The 13913-nt window shown below is 57.8% G+C and overlaps 2 protein-coding genes across 3 annotated transcripts in view; one reads left to right on the forward strand and one right to left on the reverse strand.

Moving 5' to 3' along the window:
- MYO1D (myosin ID) overlaps positions 1–3094 on the forward strand; it is a 339488-nt gene extending 336394 nt beyond the window's left edge. For both annotated transcript variants that reach the window (XM_059380394.1, XM_059380395.1), the window contains exon 22: positions 715–3094. In XM_059380394.1, coding sequence (XP_059236377.1) covers positions 715–871 — 157 coding nt within the window. In that variant the 3' untranslated portion in view covers positions 872–3094. The remainder of the gene's footprint in view (positions 1–714) is intronic.
- A 1300-nt stretch (positions 3095–4394) lies between these two features.
- CDK5R1 (cyclin dependent kinase 5 regulatory subunit 1) lies at positions 4395–8741 on the reverse strand. The gene is made up of 2 exons (XM_059379124.1): positions 8637–8741; positions 4395–8322 (listed from the first exon to the last, which is right to left on the reverse strand). The coding sequence occupies exon 2, from the start codon at positions 8178–8180 to the stop codon at positions 7257–7259; it is 924 nt and encodes a 307-aa protein (XP_059235107.1). The 5' UTR covers positions 8181–8322; positions 8637–8741; the 3' UTR covers positions 4395–7256.
- Between the last annotated feature and the right edge of the window lie 5172 nt (positions 8742–13913).

The raw sequence follows: 13913 nt of genomic DNA on the forward strand, positions 1-13913 counted from the left end.
TGTGGGGGCACGCCATTGTGCATGAGCACGCGGGAGGTGCCCACCACTTTGTACATGTTTCTCTGCTTGGCAAAGAGGTGACGTCTGAAGTGCCTGCGGCGTGGCAGCCCACAGCAGGTGCACTGGCACTCGGGGTTGGGGGGCAGCTACCAGGCAGGCCTTCGGTGACCCCGAATGTGCAAGGGCCCGCTCAGGGCACTGGGAAAGCGGGAGTCAGCCCCAGTTCTCCCCGCTGGGCCCCGTACTGGGCCGAACTCCCGGGAGACCTTTCTCTCGCCAGGCGGAACCCACAGGCAAGAATCTCCAGTCCCCCCACTACTCCCACGTGCCTCCCAGGGCTCCCTCTTGCAGCCACAGACTGCTGACCAATCAGTAGCCCCGAATCAGAAACTCGTGCCCCTTCTGAAGAGCCCCCTGCTGACCTTTCCCGCCCAAGTGACCAGGTCCCCAGTCTCAGGCCAGGGTGCCGCATCGCACAGCTCTGGTCCCCCCGCAGCAGGCTGGGTACTCCCGTGGCAGCCCCACTCTCTGCCGGCTTGAGGCTGCTGCCCAGCGCCGACTTTTACTGCCCTCACCCTGTCCGAGGGCGATGCCTATGCCCCTGACCCTAAGGAGCTGGGCACAACCTGGGCCCCAGGGGTTGCCAGGGCCATTCACCCCACTCTAGCCGCCTGCTAACTGCCTGTCTGGTCTTTCTCTTTCTGGTTCTTCCAGTGAGAAGCGCCACCTTCAAGTCAACGTCACTAACCCCGTGCAGTGCAGCCTGCATGGCAAGAAGTGCACGGTCTCCGTGGAGACGCGGATCAACCAGCCAGAGCCCGACTTCACCAAGAACCGCTCCGGCTTCATCCTCAGCGTGCCGGGGAACTGACCGCTCACCGGGGAGGCCTTGCGGCCCCCGTCTGACTTGCTGACTCCCTGCTACCGCCCGCTAGAAATCAGCTCACAAGGGTCCTCCATGCTTGGGGCCGAGCCCCTCTTCTGCCTCCTCCAGGGCTCCTCCCCTGAGGTTTTCTTGCTGGTTTTCTGCCTTTGGCCTCGATCCTCCTCTCCCCCCACTTTCCACAGCCCTCACTCAACACACCAAAGACCCCGGTGCCCTGCCACAGACCCCTGGGCTCACCTGGACCACAGCTCCCTGCAGAGGCCACTCAATGTCGGCAGAGGCCCCCGCCACCACACCCCCCACCCCCACTGGCCTGTTCACGTCTGCATGCCCTAACCCAGTGACCTGCACCTGACCCCACAAGGGGTGGATGCAGTTTTCCCAACCCAAAACGTGCTCCCCTGGGGGGCTTGGGGGGAAATCGTCGGCAGATGAGCTGGGGATATAGCCCTATTCTCTCCATAAGCACAGCCCGCCACCCCTTTCCCCTAAGTGTCCCTGACTCAGAGCTCCTCAGTGGCCCCTCTCCCCAGCAGTCAGCCAGAGCCATCAGGGAGGCAGGTTCACCTGTCAGGCCGGCCCCTCAGCCCCTGGCCAGAACAGCCGTGCCCAGCTGGCGGGCCAGCCTGCACGCCCCCCTGCCCCCTGGCCCCGGGCCACAGGCCACCCTCCGGGGGAGAGCAGAGCAGGTGCTCCAAGGCCCATCTTAACTGCATGGCCTGTGCCCATGGCAGTCACACAGTGACGTGTGCAACACTCAGGGCTGCACATCGGATATGGTGTCTGCTGTGCCCACACTCCTGGCGGGAGCACCAATTAGAAAACGGAGTTCTAGGGTGCAGGGAGCACTCCAGGTGGCAGCGGGGGGGGGGGGGCTGAAGTTTTCTCCTTCTGACACCTCTGTTTCAGACACATTTGGAGAACAAGGACCAGGGCCAGAGGGGCAGAGTGACAGAAACAGAGTGGGGGGGTCCTGGCACTGCAGGCCAGGCCAGGATGCCGCCCACAGCCCCACATACACCTCCCCACCCCACCCCCACAGCTGGGGCCCAGGTTGGGCCTGCAGACCTCATGCCCGGAGAGTGCCACCGTCTTGCCAGGCTGGGCCCAGCAGGAGGCTTCCTGAGACCCATCCACTCCTGAGCCTCGGCTGAGGACGCTGCCCCAAGCCCCTGAGCAGCGCGGGCTGCCCAGGCCAGGAGACTTAAAAGGAGAGACCTGGGACACCCCAATGTGGGGAGGAGGCTGAGGGGGAGCCCACAGCTTGGGAGGAGACCACTGGGAGATAAAAGAGGGATGCGCTGACATTCTCCTCACTTTTTATGCCACAGATCTGCCCACTCCCTCCTCCCACCACCTCCCCCGCTGCCAAGCCGCCACCCTGACTCGGCAACACACACTAGTGCCTGCGCGCAGCACCCTGCCCCCCCGCCGTGCCTGGCCCAGCGCCTGCCACCAGGACCTGGCCGACCCGCCGGGTGGTCCCAACAAGCAGCCCGGTTTTCCCCCACACCCCCCTGCCTGACTCCCCATGGCCCCCAGAACCGCAAAACCTTTGCACCATGTGCAATTTGCGACAAAGAATCCTCTTGGCATCCGGTCCTTAGAAAGCCTTTCTCATTCTGGAAGCCGGGTCAGCTGCCCACTCGGACAGAGGCGCCACCAGCCTGTTTGGCCGCGGGGTTTTGCCAATCACCTTGACACTAGCAGAACCATCCTCCCTGGGCCGGCGCCTGCTCCCTTTCCACTCATTTCCCAAACTTGTTGCTTTATGCTAGAGATGTGCACATGTATGTTTTAGACGCACCAAAATGAAACATGCCAAAAGGAGTGCCTTTCCGGGGCTGGGGAGGAGGGTGGGCGGTGGGGTCCTTCGTGCTGCCTCTTGGGGTTGCCTGGGGCTCCTCGGCCCCTTGCAGCCGAGGGCCAGTCGACAAGCAGTTTTTCCTGATGTCCTAGCAGAAGTCCCAGTATGTGGCAGCTGGGGAAGGCTCCGGCCTTCAGGAGGAGAGCTCGGCAGTGCCTCCAGGTGCTGGGGGAGGGGGCGAGCAGGAGGACACAGTGATTGTATGCAATGAAGTGTTTCTCTTGATCTAATTAAATGCAGTTTTATGGTTTGCTGCGTTTATTCCTATTTTCCATTAAATTAACTTTATTTCTAGAGCATATTTTGATTTACCATCAAGAGCAATAAAGCATTAAATCTTATTTTTAAAAGTGTCCTGCTTATCTGTTATTGAAAACTAGACCTACCATTGTGACATTCCAGCTGGTAAAACGTCAGCTGTTGCCCCAGAGGATGGGAGGGAGCATTAACCACAAATAAGGTAAAATGGAGGCTAATTTTCCGAGGCTTTTCAACGAAAATATTGAACACCCAGCAGGAAGGCTGGGAGGCAACAGAGTTCAATCAAAGCACGTCTTTCCACCATTTTGAGGCCTGCACGTCAGACTTCAGACTCAAAGTTCATGGCGTGGTGTTGACTGAAGTCAGCGAAGGAAGAGCTCGGAAGCCTACAGTGGCTGCAGGCCTCTCCCTGGGAGGGCTTGCTGGGGACAAGGGGGGTGGCAGGCGAAGGAGCGGGAGGAATCCAAACCTAGAGCTCTGGGTGGGGGCAGGTCAGCAAGGCCCCGCGGAGAGGGCAGAGCCTCCCCAGCCCCCAGCTCCCCGCTCGCTCACTGTCCTTGGTGGCAAAGAACGTGCTTCTGAGACTCAGACTGAGGGAAAGGCCCGGAAAAGAACCGGTGGCCCCTGTCACAAAGTAGACGGCTCCCGCAGGGCAAGCTGGGTGGAAATGCCTTCCTGGCGTCCAAGGGCACTGCGGGACCACAGGGTGCAGGCCCTGGGTAGGCTCAAGTTCACGCTGGCCAAAACCCTGAAGCTTGGGCTTGGGGGCAGCAGGGGGCCAGGACCGCTGACAGTAGAGGGCCTCACTCTTGCCACAGTCGTGGGCTGGGAGTCGCAGGGCTGGATTCCTCACTCTTGGAAACCTGCACCCAGCTAAAGTGGCAGGTCTGAGCCACGTGGACACAACTCGGCAGCCACCGGCCAGAGAGGAAGCCTTTGGGCGGTGGGTGCTGAGCAGAGAGCCAGGCCAGGGATACGTGGGCAACAGCCTCAGGGCCAAGCTCCCCGAAGGGAGCGGAGACCTGGTGCCCCTGCAGGAGTTCTAACACCAGCCCTCACGGGGCCAAGCCTGGGCCTAATCCTCGCCCCCGGACCACAGGTCCCAGTCACCCAGCTCTGCCAAGCCAAGCCCAGGGTACCTCGGGGGAGCAACACCTGCCACCCGCCCTTGGCCCAGCTAAGCCCTAGTTGACTTAACCTGCACTTCTCTCTTAATCACCTTAACTTGAACGCACCAGTTAAGCCCTCTCCCTGAGCCCTGCCCTCCCCGCATCACCCAGCCCCTCCCCTCAATACAAATCCAATTATGTTCCGAGTGCGCAGGAATCATTTATAAAAGGGGCCCTCAGCCTGCTCGTGAATGACAAGAGGCCTACGGAATGGATGGTCAGTGCATTTTATTTAATCAGCACAGTACAAAAATAAATAAAAATAAGGGAGAGGGAATTAAATTACAGCCAAACTGAGCTTCATGACCTTGTCAGATTATAAACCACACATACTTACAAACACACTACACATACATACAAAATGAGACAAATATAAATTAATATTAACAATACCCACGGTTTGGTCAAAGAATAACTACAGAACAAATTGCACTAAGAACCAACATACACCGCACGTGTAATTAGCAGTTTCAAATATACAGCGATGAATAATTCTGAGTGGGGGAAAAAATGGCACATTTTCTTCTCATTGCAAGTTTAACAACTGCTGGAACAAAACTAAATTCTAAGAACTGCATGGAAAGAAGATAGCAACCCTTCAGGTTTACAAGAAAAAGAGAAAAACCAAATCCTGAACTATTATTCCTGTGACTGCGCACGGGTGTAACGTTCACGGCCATCTGTTCTAAGATTATTTTTCTTAAGACACAAAATGCTCCTGGTTCGCATGCACGAGATCACTGTCAAAGCAACAATGAAAGAATAAAGGGTTTGTTTCTTTTCCGTAGGTTAGTTTTTTTTTTTTTTTAATTGTTGTTCTAAAAGTAGTCTTCATAGCAGCATGTCAAATGGGTTCACTGCCTGCACAGAGTCCAGCGGCCCCTGCACCGCAGGACTGCCCAGCACGAGGGCACGGAGGAGGACGGCGCAGGCTTCACACCGGATGGGGTGGGGGGAGTAGCCAGAGACTGGCCGCTTTGGTCCCCCAGCCACTCCTGAAATTTGCACCTCCTCCGAGAAATAAAAAAATAAATACGGAGAAAGAGAAGGAAACACACAAAACCGGAATCCTGGGGACGCAACCGATGCACAGTCTCAGGCCAAGTTCGGCCGCCGCCGAGAAAAGAGTGACTACAGACGCGCGCCCCTCCTCTGGAGACTGGGCTCCCGAACCTCCCTCTTCCAGGCCGCCAGGGCCTGCTGCCCCCACGGGGCCTCCTACCTCGGGTCACACGTGGCGGCGGGATCCGCACAGACAGGCTGTGTGACAACTCCGACCGAGAGGAGAATAAGCGGTGGCGTTGAGAAGTCCGTGCCAGCAGCCGCAGGATCCTTCCAGCAGGTTCCTTCCAGCTCCACAAGGGATTATCTGGCAGTCCCGGGAAAGGCTCAGGCTCAGCGTGGGCCTGAGGCTAGCTGGGGCAAACTCGATCCCAGCCCCGATGGGCCCTCCCCCTCTTATCCGGGAACACCCAGGGCCGGCAGCTAGCCTCCAGGCCTCTTTTAAACTGGGACCTCCGGGTTTCACAGCTTTCTCTTGTTCGGGTGAATTTCAGTAGTGCTCCAGCTAAAGTCAGCATCCATCCACCTGGAACCTAATCCTAGGGCAAAGGCCCCTCTGCCTGCCCCCAGCCCCCTATCCCAACACTCCCCGGGAGGGGGTGGGGTGCATGGGGACTGGAAGCAAGGACTCCCCAGAGCGCCTTCACATTCGTCTTTGTTCCCCAAAGCTGGAGTGATGGGCCACCGAGGAAGGTTCGCTTCCTTCTCCCAATCCTCTCCCAAGTCCCAAGCCATCAATCTGGGAGAGTTAGAAAGGAAATTGATTAAGTACACCTGGTGTGTTTTCACAGCCACTAGGGTAAGGTGGAAACCCAAACCAGCAGCTGCAAATGATCAGGTACAGGTTGAGCAGGCTTCCAAAGCAATCAGGAGCGCTACGCCCGTCTTGGAATTGTCTCCCAAGATCCAGTGGTCTCATGGGGCCTTGCAGAGCAAGGGTTCGTCTTCAGAAGAAACTGAACTGTTTGGAAACAGCTTGAAATGAACAAGGGTAGGGACAGGGAACACGTCATGACCACATCGCCCTGATCCCTGACATCACCCCCCCCAACCCCAACTCTGCGGAATGAATGTCATGCACCAGCAAGAAGCCTTAGCCCTTCGGTGGGCGCTGGCTGGTCTCAGGCATGACAACCCCACCCGCCCAGAAGGCAGGCTGTTGGTAATGGGCACCTGCAGTTGCCCTGGCCATCACCACAGGGTGAGTAAGCTGCATTAGTCAAATGAAAAGACTCACCCAGGAAAGGAGTTGTCCCTAGCTACACCGCACCCCTGTAGCTGGGACCCAAAATCGAAGACCTTAATGAATCAAACCAGCTCATTAACCCAACACTGTCAACACGGCTGGGAGCAGGGGCTAAAGGGACTATGGGGTAAGGTCCATGTCTTCACTAAAGGAAAACCCTCCTCCCTAAAGAAAAAAGAGCAAACCAGGGTGGTGCATGGTCAAACGACAGGCCCCAATCTTTGTACCAGGCCAAGCTTCTCCTCGACTGAAGAGTTGTCCCCGGGGGGTGGGCTCCTTGCCTCCCAACCCAACTCGGGGCTCGGTCGGGATGGCCAGCTCCACAGGCCTCTGGGAGAATGGATGACCCAAAGCAAGAGCAAGGAAAGGACCTCCAACCGGGTACGCCAACTGCTCCCTGGGCCAACTGGCCAGAGGCCCCTCTCCGGCTCCCGTGCCAGGAGCAGCAGCGGGCAGCCTCACCTGCCCCAGTCCGGCAAGAGCACAGGCCGCAGAGGCAGCTCAGTCCTTTGAATTCCCCAGAGCTGAGAGGTCAGCAGCCCGGGTGGCTCTGAATACATCTTCTGGGTTTTGCACAAGGTTTGGGAGTTCAAAAGAGCCCAGAGTTCTAGGCAGGGCTGAAGAAAACCCCAAGGAGAGACGATGGGAAGGGAGAGGCCCTCGGTGGCTTTGCTAGACACATACTGTACACAAAATCTGATTTGCTTAATAATAAATTTTTAAAAAATGAATGGAATCCTTGAGCCATGATGCGGGCCACGGGGCTCACCGATCAAGCCCAAGGAGGAGCCGTTTCTTGTCCTCCTGACCACTCTCGTTCTTCAGGTCGGAGAACACCTGCGTGAAGTAGTGCGGGTCAGCGTTGATCTGCAGCATCTTGGAGCTCATGAGGGTGATGACGGAGAGGCAGCGGTCCCAAAAGGCCTCCTTGCAGCTCTCCACCAGGAAGGGCTTGAGCGGGTAGGAGATCTCGTTGCCCATGTAGGAGTAGGAGAGGTACAGGCAGGTCAGCAGGATGGCCTGGAGCTCGTGGTCCGAGCCCACCTCGGAGGAGATGACATCCCTGCACAGCATGTAGAGGAAGACCACGTTGGCGGGCGTGATGAAGCCCTGGTCCTGCCAGCCCTGCAGGAGCAGCGAGCGGTCCACGCTGCGCAGCCAGAGCACAGGGTCCGTGGGGGACAGGTGCTTTAGGCGGTAGCACCGGCGGCACAGAAACTCGCCCAGGCAGCGCAGCAGCTCGCTCGTGGACGCCTGGACGATGACACGTTTGGGCGTCCCTGTGGAGGTGAGGGCAGGGTGCGGGGCCTTCTTGACGGAGGAGGAGACCCCGCTCTGGGAGCCCGAGAGCTGGCCGGCAGCGGGTGCGGGCGGCTGGGCCGGTGGGGGCTGGGCGAACGTGGACAGGTTGGCGCACGACAGCGACTTCTTCAGATTCTCATTGTTGAGGTGCGTGATGTTGTTCTGGTAGCTGCTGTTCGGCTGCACCTTCTTGGAGTTCTTCTTCTTGGCCGACACGGCCACGATCCTCTTCCACGGCAGCACGGAGATGATGGAGTGCCGCTTCAGGTTCTTGTCCTTGGCGTTCTTGCTGTTCTGCACGGCCGTGTAGTGGCCCACCGTGGCCGCGCCATCCTCAAACAACGTGGCCTTCCGGTAGCTGGGGGACAGGGACAGCACCGTGCCCATGGTGCCGCTGAGCGCCGGGCGGGGGCCCGCGCCCCTGCGCGCCCAGCCTGCCGGACGGAGGGAGAGAACAGCTCAGCGAGCCCGCGGCGGCCCCGGGCAGGAGTCGGGGGCGCTCCCGGGGGCGCGTGCTGCCCCTTCGGATCTGCGTGGAAAACAAGATGGTTCTCAGCACCAGGCGGGGCTCGGCGCCGCGCTCCCCCACCCGGGCCAACGCGGCCCCCGCGGACTTGGCCCCGGCCCCGCGCCCCCGCGCCGCAGCCCGGCCGCCTCCACTGCGGCACCCCCCGCCCGCCTGCCGCGGCCGCTGCGGTCCGAACAGCCGCGGGAGGGGCCCGGGCGCCGCCGGAGGTGGCCGGGGGGAGGGGTGGGGGAGACCCCCGCCTCGACACCGCGCGCGGCCCTGACCCCGGCCGCGACTCCTCGGGGACAGCTGGCGGCTCCGAGGCGCAGGCTTACCCGGCAGGCGGCGGCGACTCCTGCGCTCCGCGCCCTTCCTCCGCAATGCGCGCCGCGGCTCGGGCCCGCGGTCCCGGCGCTCGGCAGGGCTCGGCGGGGCTCGCGCTCGGCGGCGGCGGCGGCGGCGGCGGCTCCGGAGCTTCTGTCCAAGGTTCTGCAGGCGCCGCGGCCCCGCCCCCCGCCGGCCGCCTTCGCCGCCGCCGCGCTCCCGTTCCCGCTCCCGCCCCGGCGCGCACCTCAGAGGCCTCCCTGTCGGGGACGCGCGCGCGCGCACGCGGCCCACGCGCAGGCCCGGGCTGGCCTGCTCCGGCCTGGGAACCGGGCTGCCGCGGTCCTCAGCTCCAGCCCCCGCGCACGGTGCGGGCAGGGATGCGGCCGCGAGCCCGAGCGCCTCTACTCGCCGCACCCCATCTGGGACCCGGACTCGGGCGGTGGCGGCGGGTACTCGCGGCACCGGCCCCGCCCCGCCTCTCGGGGCCGCCCCTCCCGCACCGCTCGCCGCCCGCTCTGCGCCGCCGCGCCAGCAGCCGCCGGGCCGCGTGAGAGTCCCCGGCGCCCAGCGCTGCCGAGCTCCGGACGGGCGGGGGACGGGAGGGGGTGCGCCGGGGGCGGGGCCGAGGGCCGATCCCGCCCGCCGCCCCGCCCAGACACGTGCTGCCTTTGTTCCCGCCGCGGCGCCCGCAGCAGCCGACCGCGGGGGCGCTCTCCGCCGCGTCCCCGCCCTGGCGACGCGCGGCCCGCTCGGGCTGAGGCTGCCGCGGCAGAAGCCATCCACCGAGGCCGGCTGGGGCCCCGAGATCTCTTTTTCCATTAACATCCTCGTGCCCCGGGAAAGAAGCCTGGAAGCTCCAGGAGGAAGGCCCCGAACCGGGGGAGGTGAATCCTTTGCGGAAGCCGCTCACATCCTGATGGACTGCCCCATCGACTTTCATGTCTCCCCCTCCGGGTGCCTGTATTTCCGCACTTCAGGTAAAGGGCAGGAGCCCGGGTAAATAGAAATCCAGGCCAGAGAGGCGTAGGCAATTCTGGGCTGGTCCAGGTAACAGCGACTGGCTTTCCCCCACCCACCTGGGACGGGGCTCTGAGGCCCCCGGGGTGGGCCACTGCCCCAGAGATGGGCCAATCCTTCACAAACGTGACCTCGACATTTCCAGTGGCCCTCCTATCAGTTACAGTAAAACTGAAGCCACTGCTTTTCCAACCCTTTGATCCTCTGATTTCGATGGTTTTCATGCTAAACACGTTATCATTTGTAGACGTGGTGCCAGTCATTGTAAAATTCTTATTCCAGTAAGAACAGTTCCAGATCCTTCACAAGAGCCATTCTTCATTTGTTTATCTTTTAGTTGGATTCTGGAAACTGATTTAGAGTTATGCACAAACGGGAGACCCAGAAGAGTCAAACCTATCTTCATCCAGTTTATCGCCTCTAGATCAAAAGATAAGTAAGTGGTAATCCAGATTAACTACCAATTCCCGGACTCCAAGCCACTCCAGCCCATGAGGCTGTCAACCTGGGCCAGCTCTGCCAGTGCTTTCTCTGTACGGCCCTAGACAAAACAATGCTGCTATCGAGTCAGAAAGTGTTAGAATGTATATATGTACTACCCAGCAATTTCTTTGTCAACAGTGGCAATTGAAAGCTTTAAAGACTTTGGTGACCATATAATGGAAAATACATTATTGTGTACCCAGAGGGCTACTTCTGAAACATCCACGAATCTTAACTCAGACGCAAACTAACCCTTAGCTCAATGGTCTCTTCCGCCCCCCCTCCACCATGTTCCTCCGTGTGCAGCCTCTTCCTGCTCTTGAGATGCAGGGGTCCTCAATTTGTCTCCTTCCCTACAGGAAGGAGAGTAAGGAGTTTGAAGAAGTAATCTACTCCAGGTCCCCTGGCCCAATGACTCTGTCTCCAAGGCAAAGCCTTTTTTCCCTCCAGCCCCTGGTGGAGAGGCCCAGCTCCCAAGTAGGCCTTTGTCCACACTGCCTCTCAGGTACCCTTCAAATTCTGGTGCTGAGCAGAGGTTAAATGCTTTCCACTTCACAAAATACGCCTAGATATCGAAGTCTGTAAGCCTCGCCTTAGATCCACCCTGTTACCTGTACCTACAAATTTCAGTTCTAGCTATTCCAATTCATGGCAGGCAGTACCAAGGTCCACTTTACCCCACTTCATTTCCCAAACCAAAGCAGCAGGCCCTCGCCTGGCCCTTTTCCAGTCTGGCCACACTGGTATCCTCTCTCGCTGTCGTCCACCCAGCCTTCCCAAGCACCTTCAAGAAAAGCTCTTTGCATTACTACCTCAACCTCGTCACCCTTGTCAAAGGCAAAGCCATGTCTGCAGCACAGCACGAACAAAATGTGCACTGCCAGCCCACTTGCTATTTTGACTGAGGAAAGGGGTTGTCTGGAAGTCCTGTCCACCCCCCCCCTGTTTCCTGGCACCCACCCCCACCCCCCCCCCCCCCCCCCAAGCTCCCATCTCCGCTCCAATTGCAAGGCAAGGAAGATTCTGCCAGAAACGGCAGAATGCAGACCCAGCTGAATGAAGAAGAGCTGTTTTCTTCCCAGTCCTCTTCAGAGAACTGTAGGTAAGAGCTCCAAACCTCACCATCAATCAGCCCTATTCATTCTATAGCCTTTCTCTAGCTGCCAGAAGGGCCAGCCTGCTTGTTCATCCGCACTGTTGGGCTGGTATTCCAAGGTGTCACCAGAGAATCCGTCCTCTGCATGGCCTCATCCCCACGCCACCCTGAGAAAGAGAAGACAAGGCCTCAGCCGCTTACCTTCCAGAAGGGCTCCAAATAAAGCAGGGCTAAGCCCTGGCTTCTGAGGAAGCCATGCCTTGTTCCTTCAGGGATCAGAGCAGCATCTAGCGGCCCTTCTGGGCAGCACAGGTTATGTAATGAGCATGCAGCTGTGCTCCAGCGCTGAGTGCCTCAGCGGCAGCGCCTGACGCCAGCGTGGTCTCATTAGCACACAAGAAACCCTTGGCACCCTGAGGGCTGGTTCCAGGAAGGGTCCCTGGGTGGGGAAACCAGGTCCAGGCCAGCCTATGGGCCACCAGGCCCACTCAACTGTGCCCAGCCCCAGCTTACTTGAGGCCAGGGAGGGAAAGCAGCCCTGGAGGTCTAGAGCAGCACTGTCCAGAAAAATATAACGTGAGCCACAAATGCAAGCCACACAGGTATTTTGAGTATTTTCGAATAACCACATTTTTTTAAAAAAAGGAAGAAGCAGGTGGATTTTAATAATATATTTTATTTAACCCATTATGCTCAAAATATTTCAACATATATATAAAAAAGTTGAGCTATTTTACATTTTTTTCATACTGTCTTCGAAGTCTGGTTTGTTTACATTTGCAATGCATCACACTTGGAACTAGCCCCATGTCGAAGGCTCCACAGCCACGTGTGGCCAGTGGCTGCAGAGTGGACAGCGCAGGTCTAGAGATCGTCAGACCCACAAAGGGAGCAGAGGAAGGGCTGCTGCCAACTGAGCCTCGGGCCTGCCCTATGCTTGGGGAACCCTCCCCTCTTCTGCGGCAGGGTCAGCAAAAAGCAAAATTCTTCCTGCAAGTGAAACTATAGACTCCACAGAACTGAAACAGAGTAACAAAGTGGTTGGGACTGGAGTGGAGCTGGCAGTGATTGCTCCCTCTGCCCCCTTGGCCTCAGAGCCCCTCAAACCACTGCCAGGGTCTGAGGGGCAGTATGAAAATCACTGCTTTTGAAGATTTCAACTAAAAACAAAACCACAACTAAAAGGACTCTCCAGGCACCTGCACTGGTATGACCTCACAGAACCTTCATAGCACACTGCCTTCCAAGGAAGCAGCAGAGGCTCTTCCAGCCCAAACCGCCTGTCCTCACTGGACTCTGTTGCCTTGGAAAACCAGAAGGATCCCTGCACACTGCTTCCCATTTCAGACCTCCCTGACCACCTTTCTTACCCAAAGCCCTCCAGTTTACCCCAAATCTAAAGGTTTCCCACAAAGCAAATGAGGTACCAGAGCTTTGGTGGGTCTAGAAGGCTACAGAGCTGTGCAGACTTGATCAGAAGCCCTCCAGCACTCAAGAAAGGACACTTTTTGAAAAAAAAAAATTGTTTTTATTGGAACTCATCTGAACATCAGATATACCTGGTGTTGGTTAGCAAGAACCGTTTGTACATTTGATATTGATGGTGCCAAAACCAAAACAGTGACTGGACATGATGGGGAGAGATGCTGAGAACAAAAACCTGATTTTGGAGAGGAAAGTAAAAGCCAGTCAGATTCAGTGAGGATGCAAAACCTGGTACAACAAAATCCTTTTACAAAATATAAATTTATTACGAAAACCTGGAAGGATAATCTGAGAAAGGGAAAGAAAGAGAAAAGGAGGCCAGCAGGAGGAGGCATGAGGGGAGGAGTTGAAGAGAAGACGGATGAGAGGAGGAAGGAACATAGCTGGGCACGACAGAGGTGCAGAAGCTTACCGGCCCAAATGGCACGAAAGCCTCACTACGCGATCTTACCATAAAACAAAGCATGCTGAAATACAATGCTCTACCTCCCAGCCGGTCAGTTTCTAAGAGGTAAATAAAGCAGCTCCCTGGGAGGGGGACATGAGGTTGCTTGAAAACCCAACAACAAAGGTTTAAAAAAAAAAAAAAGAAAAGAAAGAAAAACCCACACCCCACAGTCTCATTTCCAACGTTCACTTGTTTAAAAAAAGACTAAATCCATCTGACAGCAGGAGGAGGAGTGGGACAGGGAGAGAAGCTGATGGATTTCAGACAGCCTGACTCCCCTGGAGGGGAAGGAGGGAGGAAGAGAGACACGGGATGGTCTCCTGGTCGAGAGGGGAAGGAGAAAGGACAGAGAGAAGAGCGGAGGAGAAGGGCAATGAAAACACTGACGTCTAATCTAGTTCACTGGGTTAAAAAGAGCCACATGCACAGCAGGCCCCCTGAGGGCCCACACTGCTCCCGTGTGGCCCTGGTGGACACTAGCTCCTGGCCTCGTCCCCATTCCTCCACAGGTCGGCGCAGAGCCGTGCAGGTGCGGCGGCGGTGGTGGCAGCGGCGGGCCCTCTGGCCAGTCTACTGGAGCCGTTGTCGGGGGAAGGGCAGGTGACAGGCCATGTGGCCGGGGAAAGAACACCGAAACGCCTCGTTTCAAATAAAAAAGAAGATAGCAGTCTATACACAGTTGTTTGTTTTGGTTCAGTACAAACAGAATAAAAAGTCGTTGCTTTGATGGTCAGGCAAACACCCAATTCTGAAGAG

Source organism: Mustela nigripes, chromosome 16 (assembly GCF_022355385.1).
Source record: "Mustela nigripes isolate SB6536 chromosome 16, MUSNIG.SB6536, whole genome shotgun sequence".
Lineage (NCBI taxonomy): Eukaryota > Metazoa > Chordata > Mammalia > Carnivora > Mustelidae > Mustela > Mustela nigripes.

Excerpts from the sequence above, each read along its gene's own strand:
- CDK5R1 (XM_059379124.1), bottom strand. The coding sequence starts at position 8,180 with ATGGGCACGGTGCTGTCCCTGTCCCCCAGCTACCGGAAGGCCACGTTG.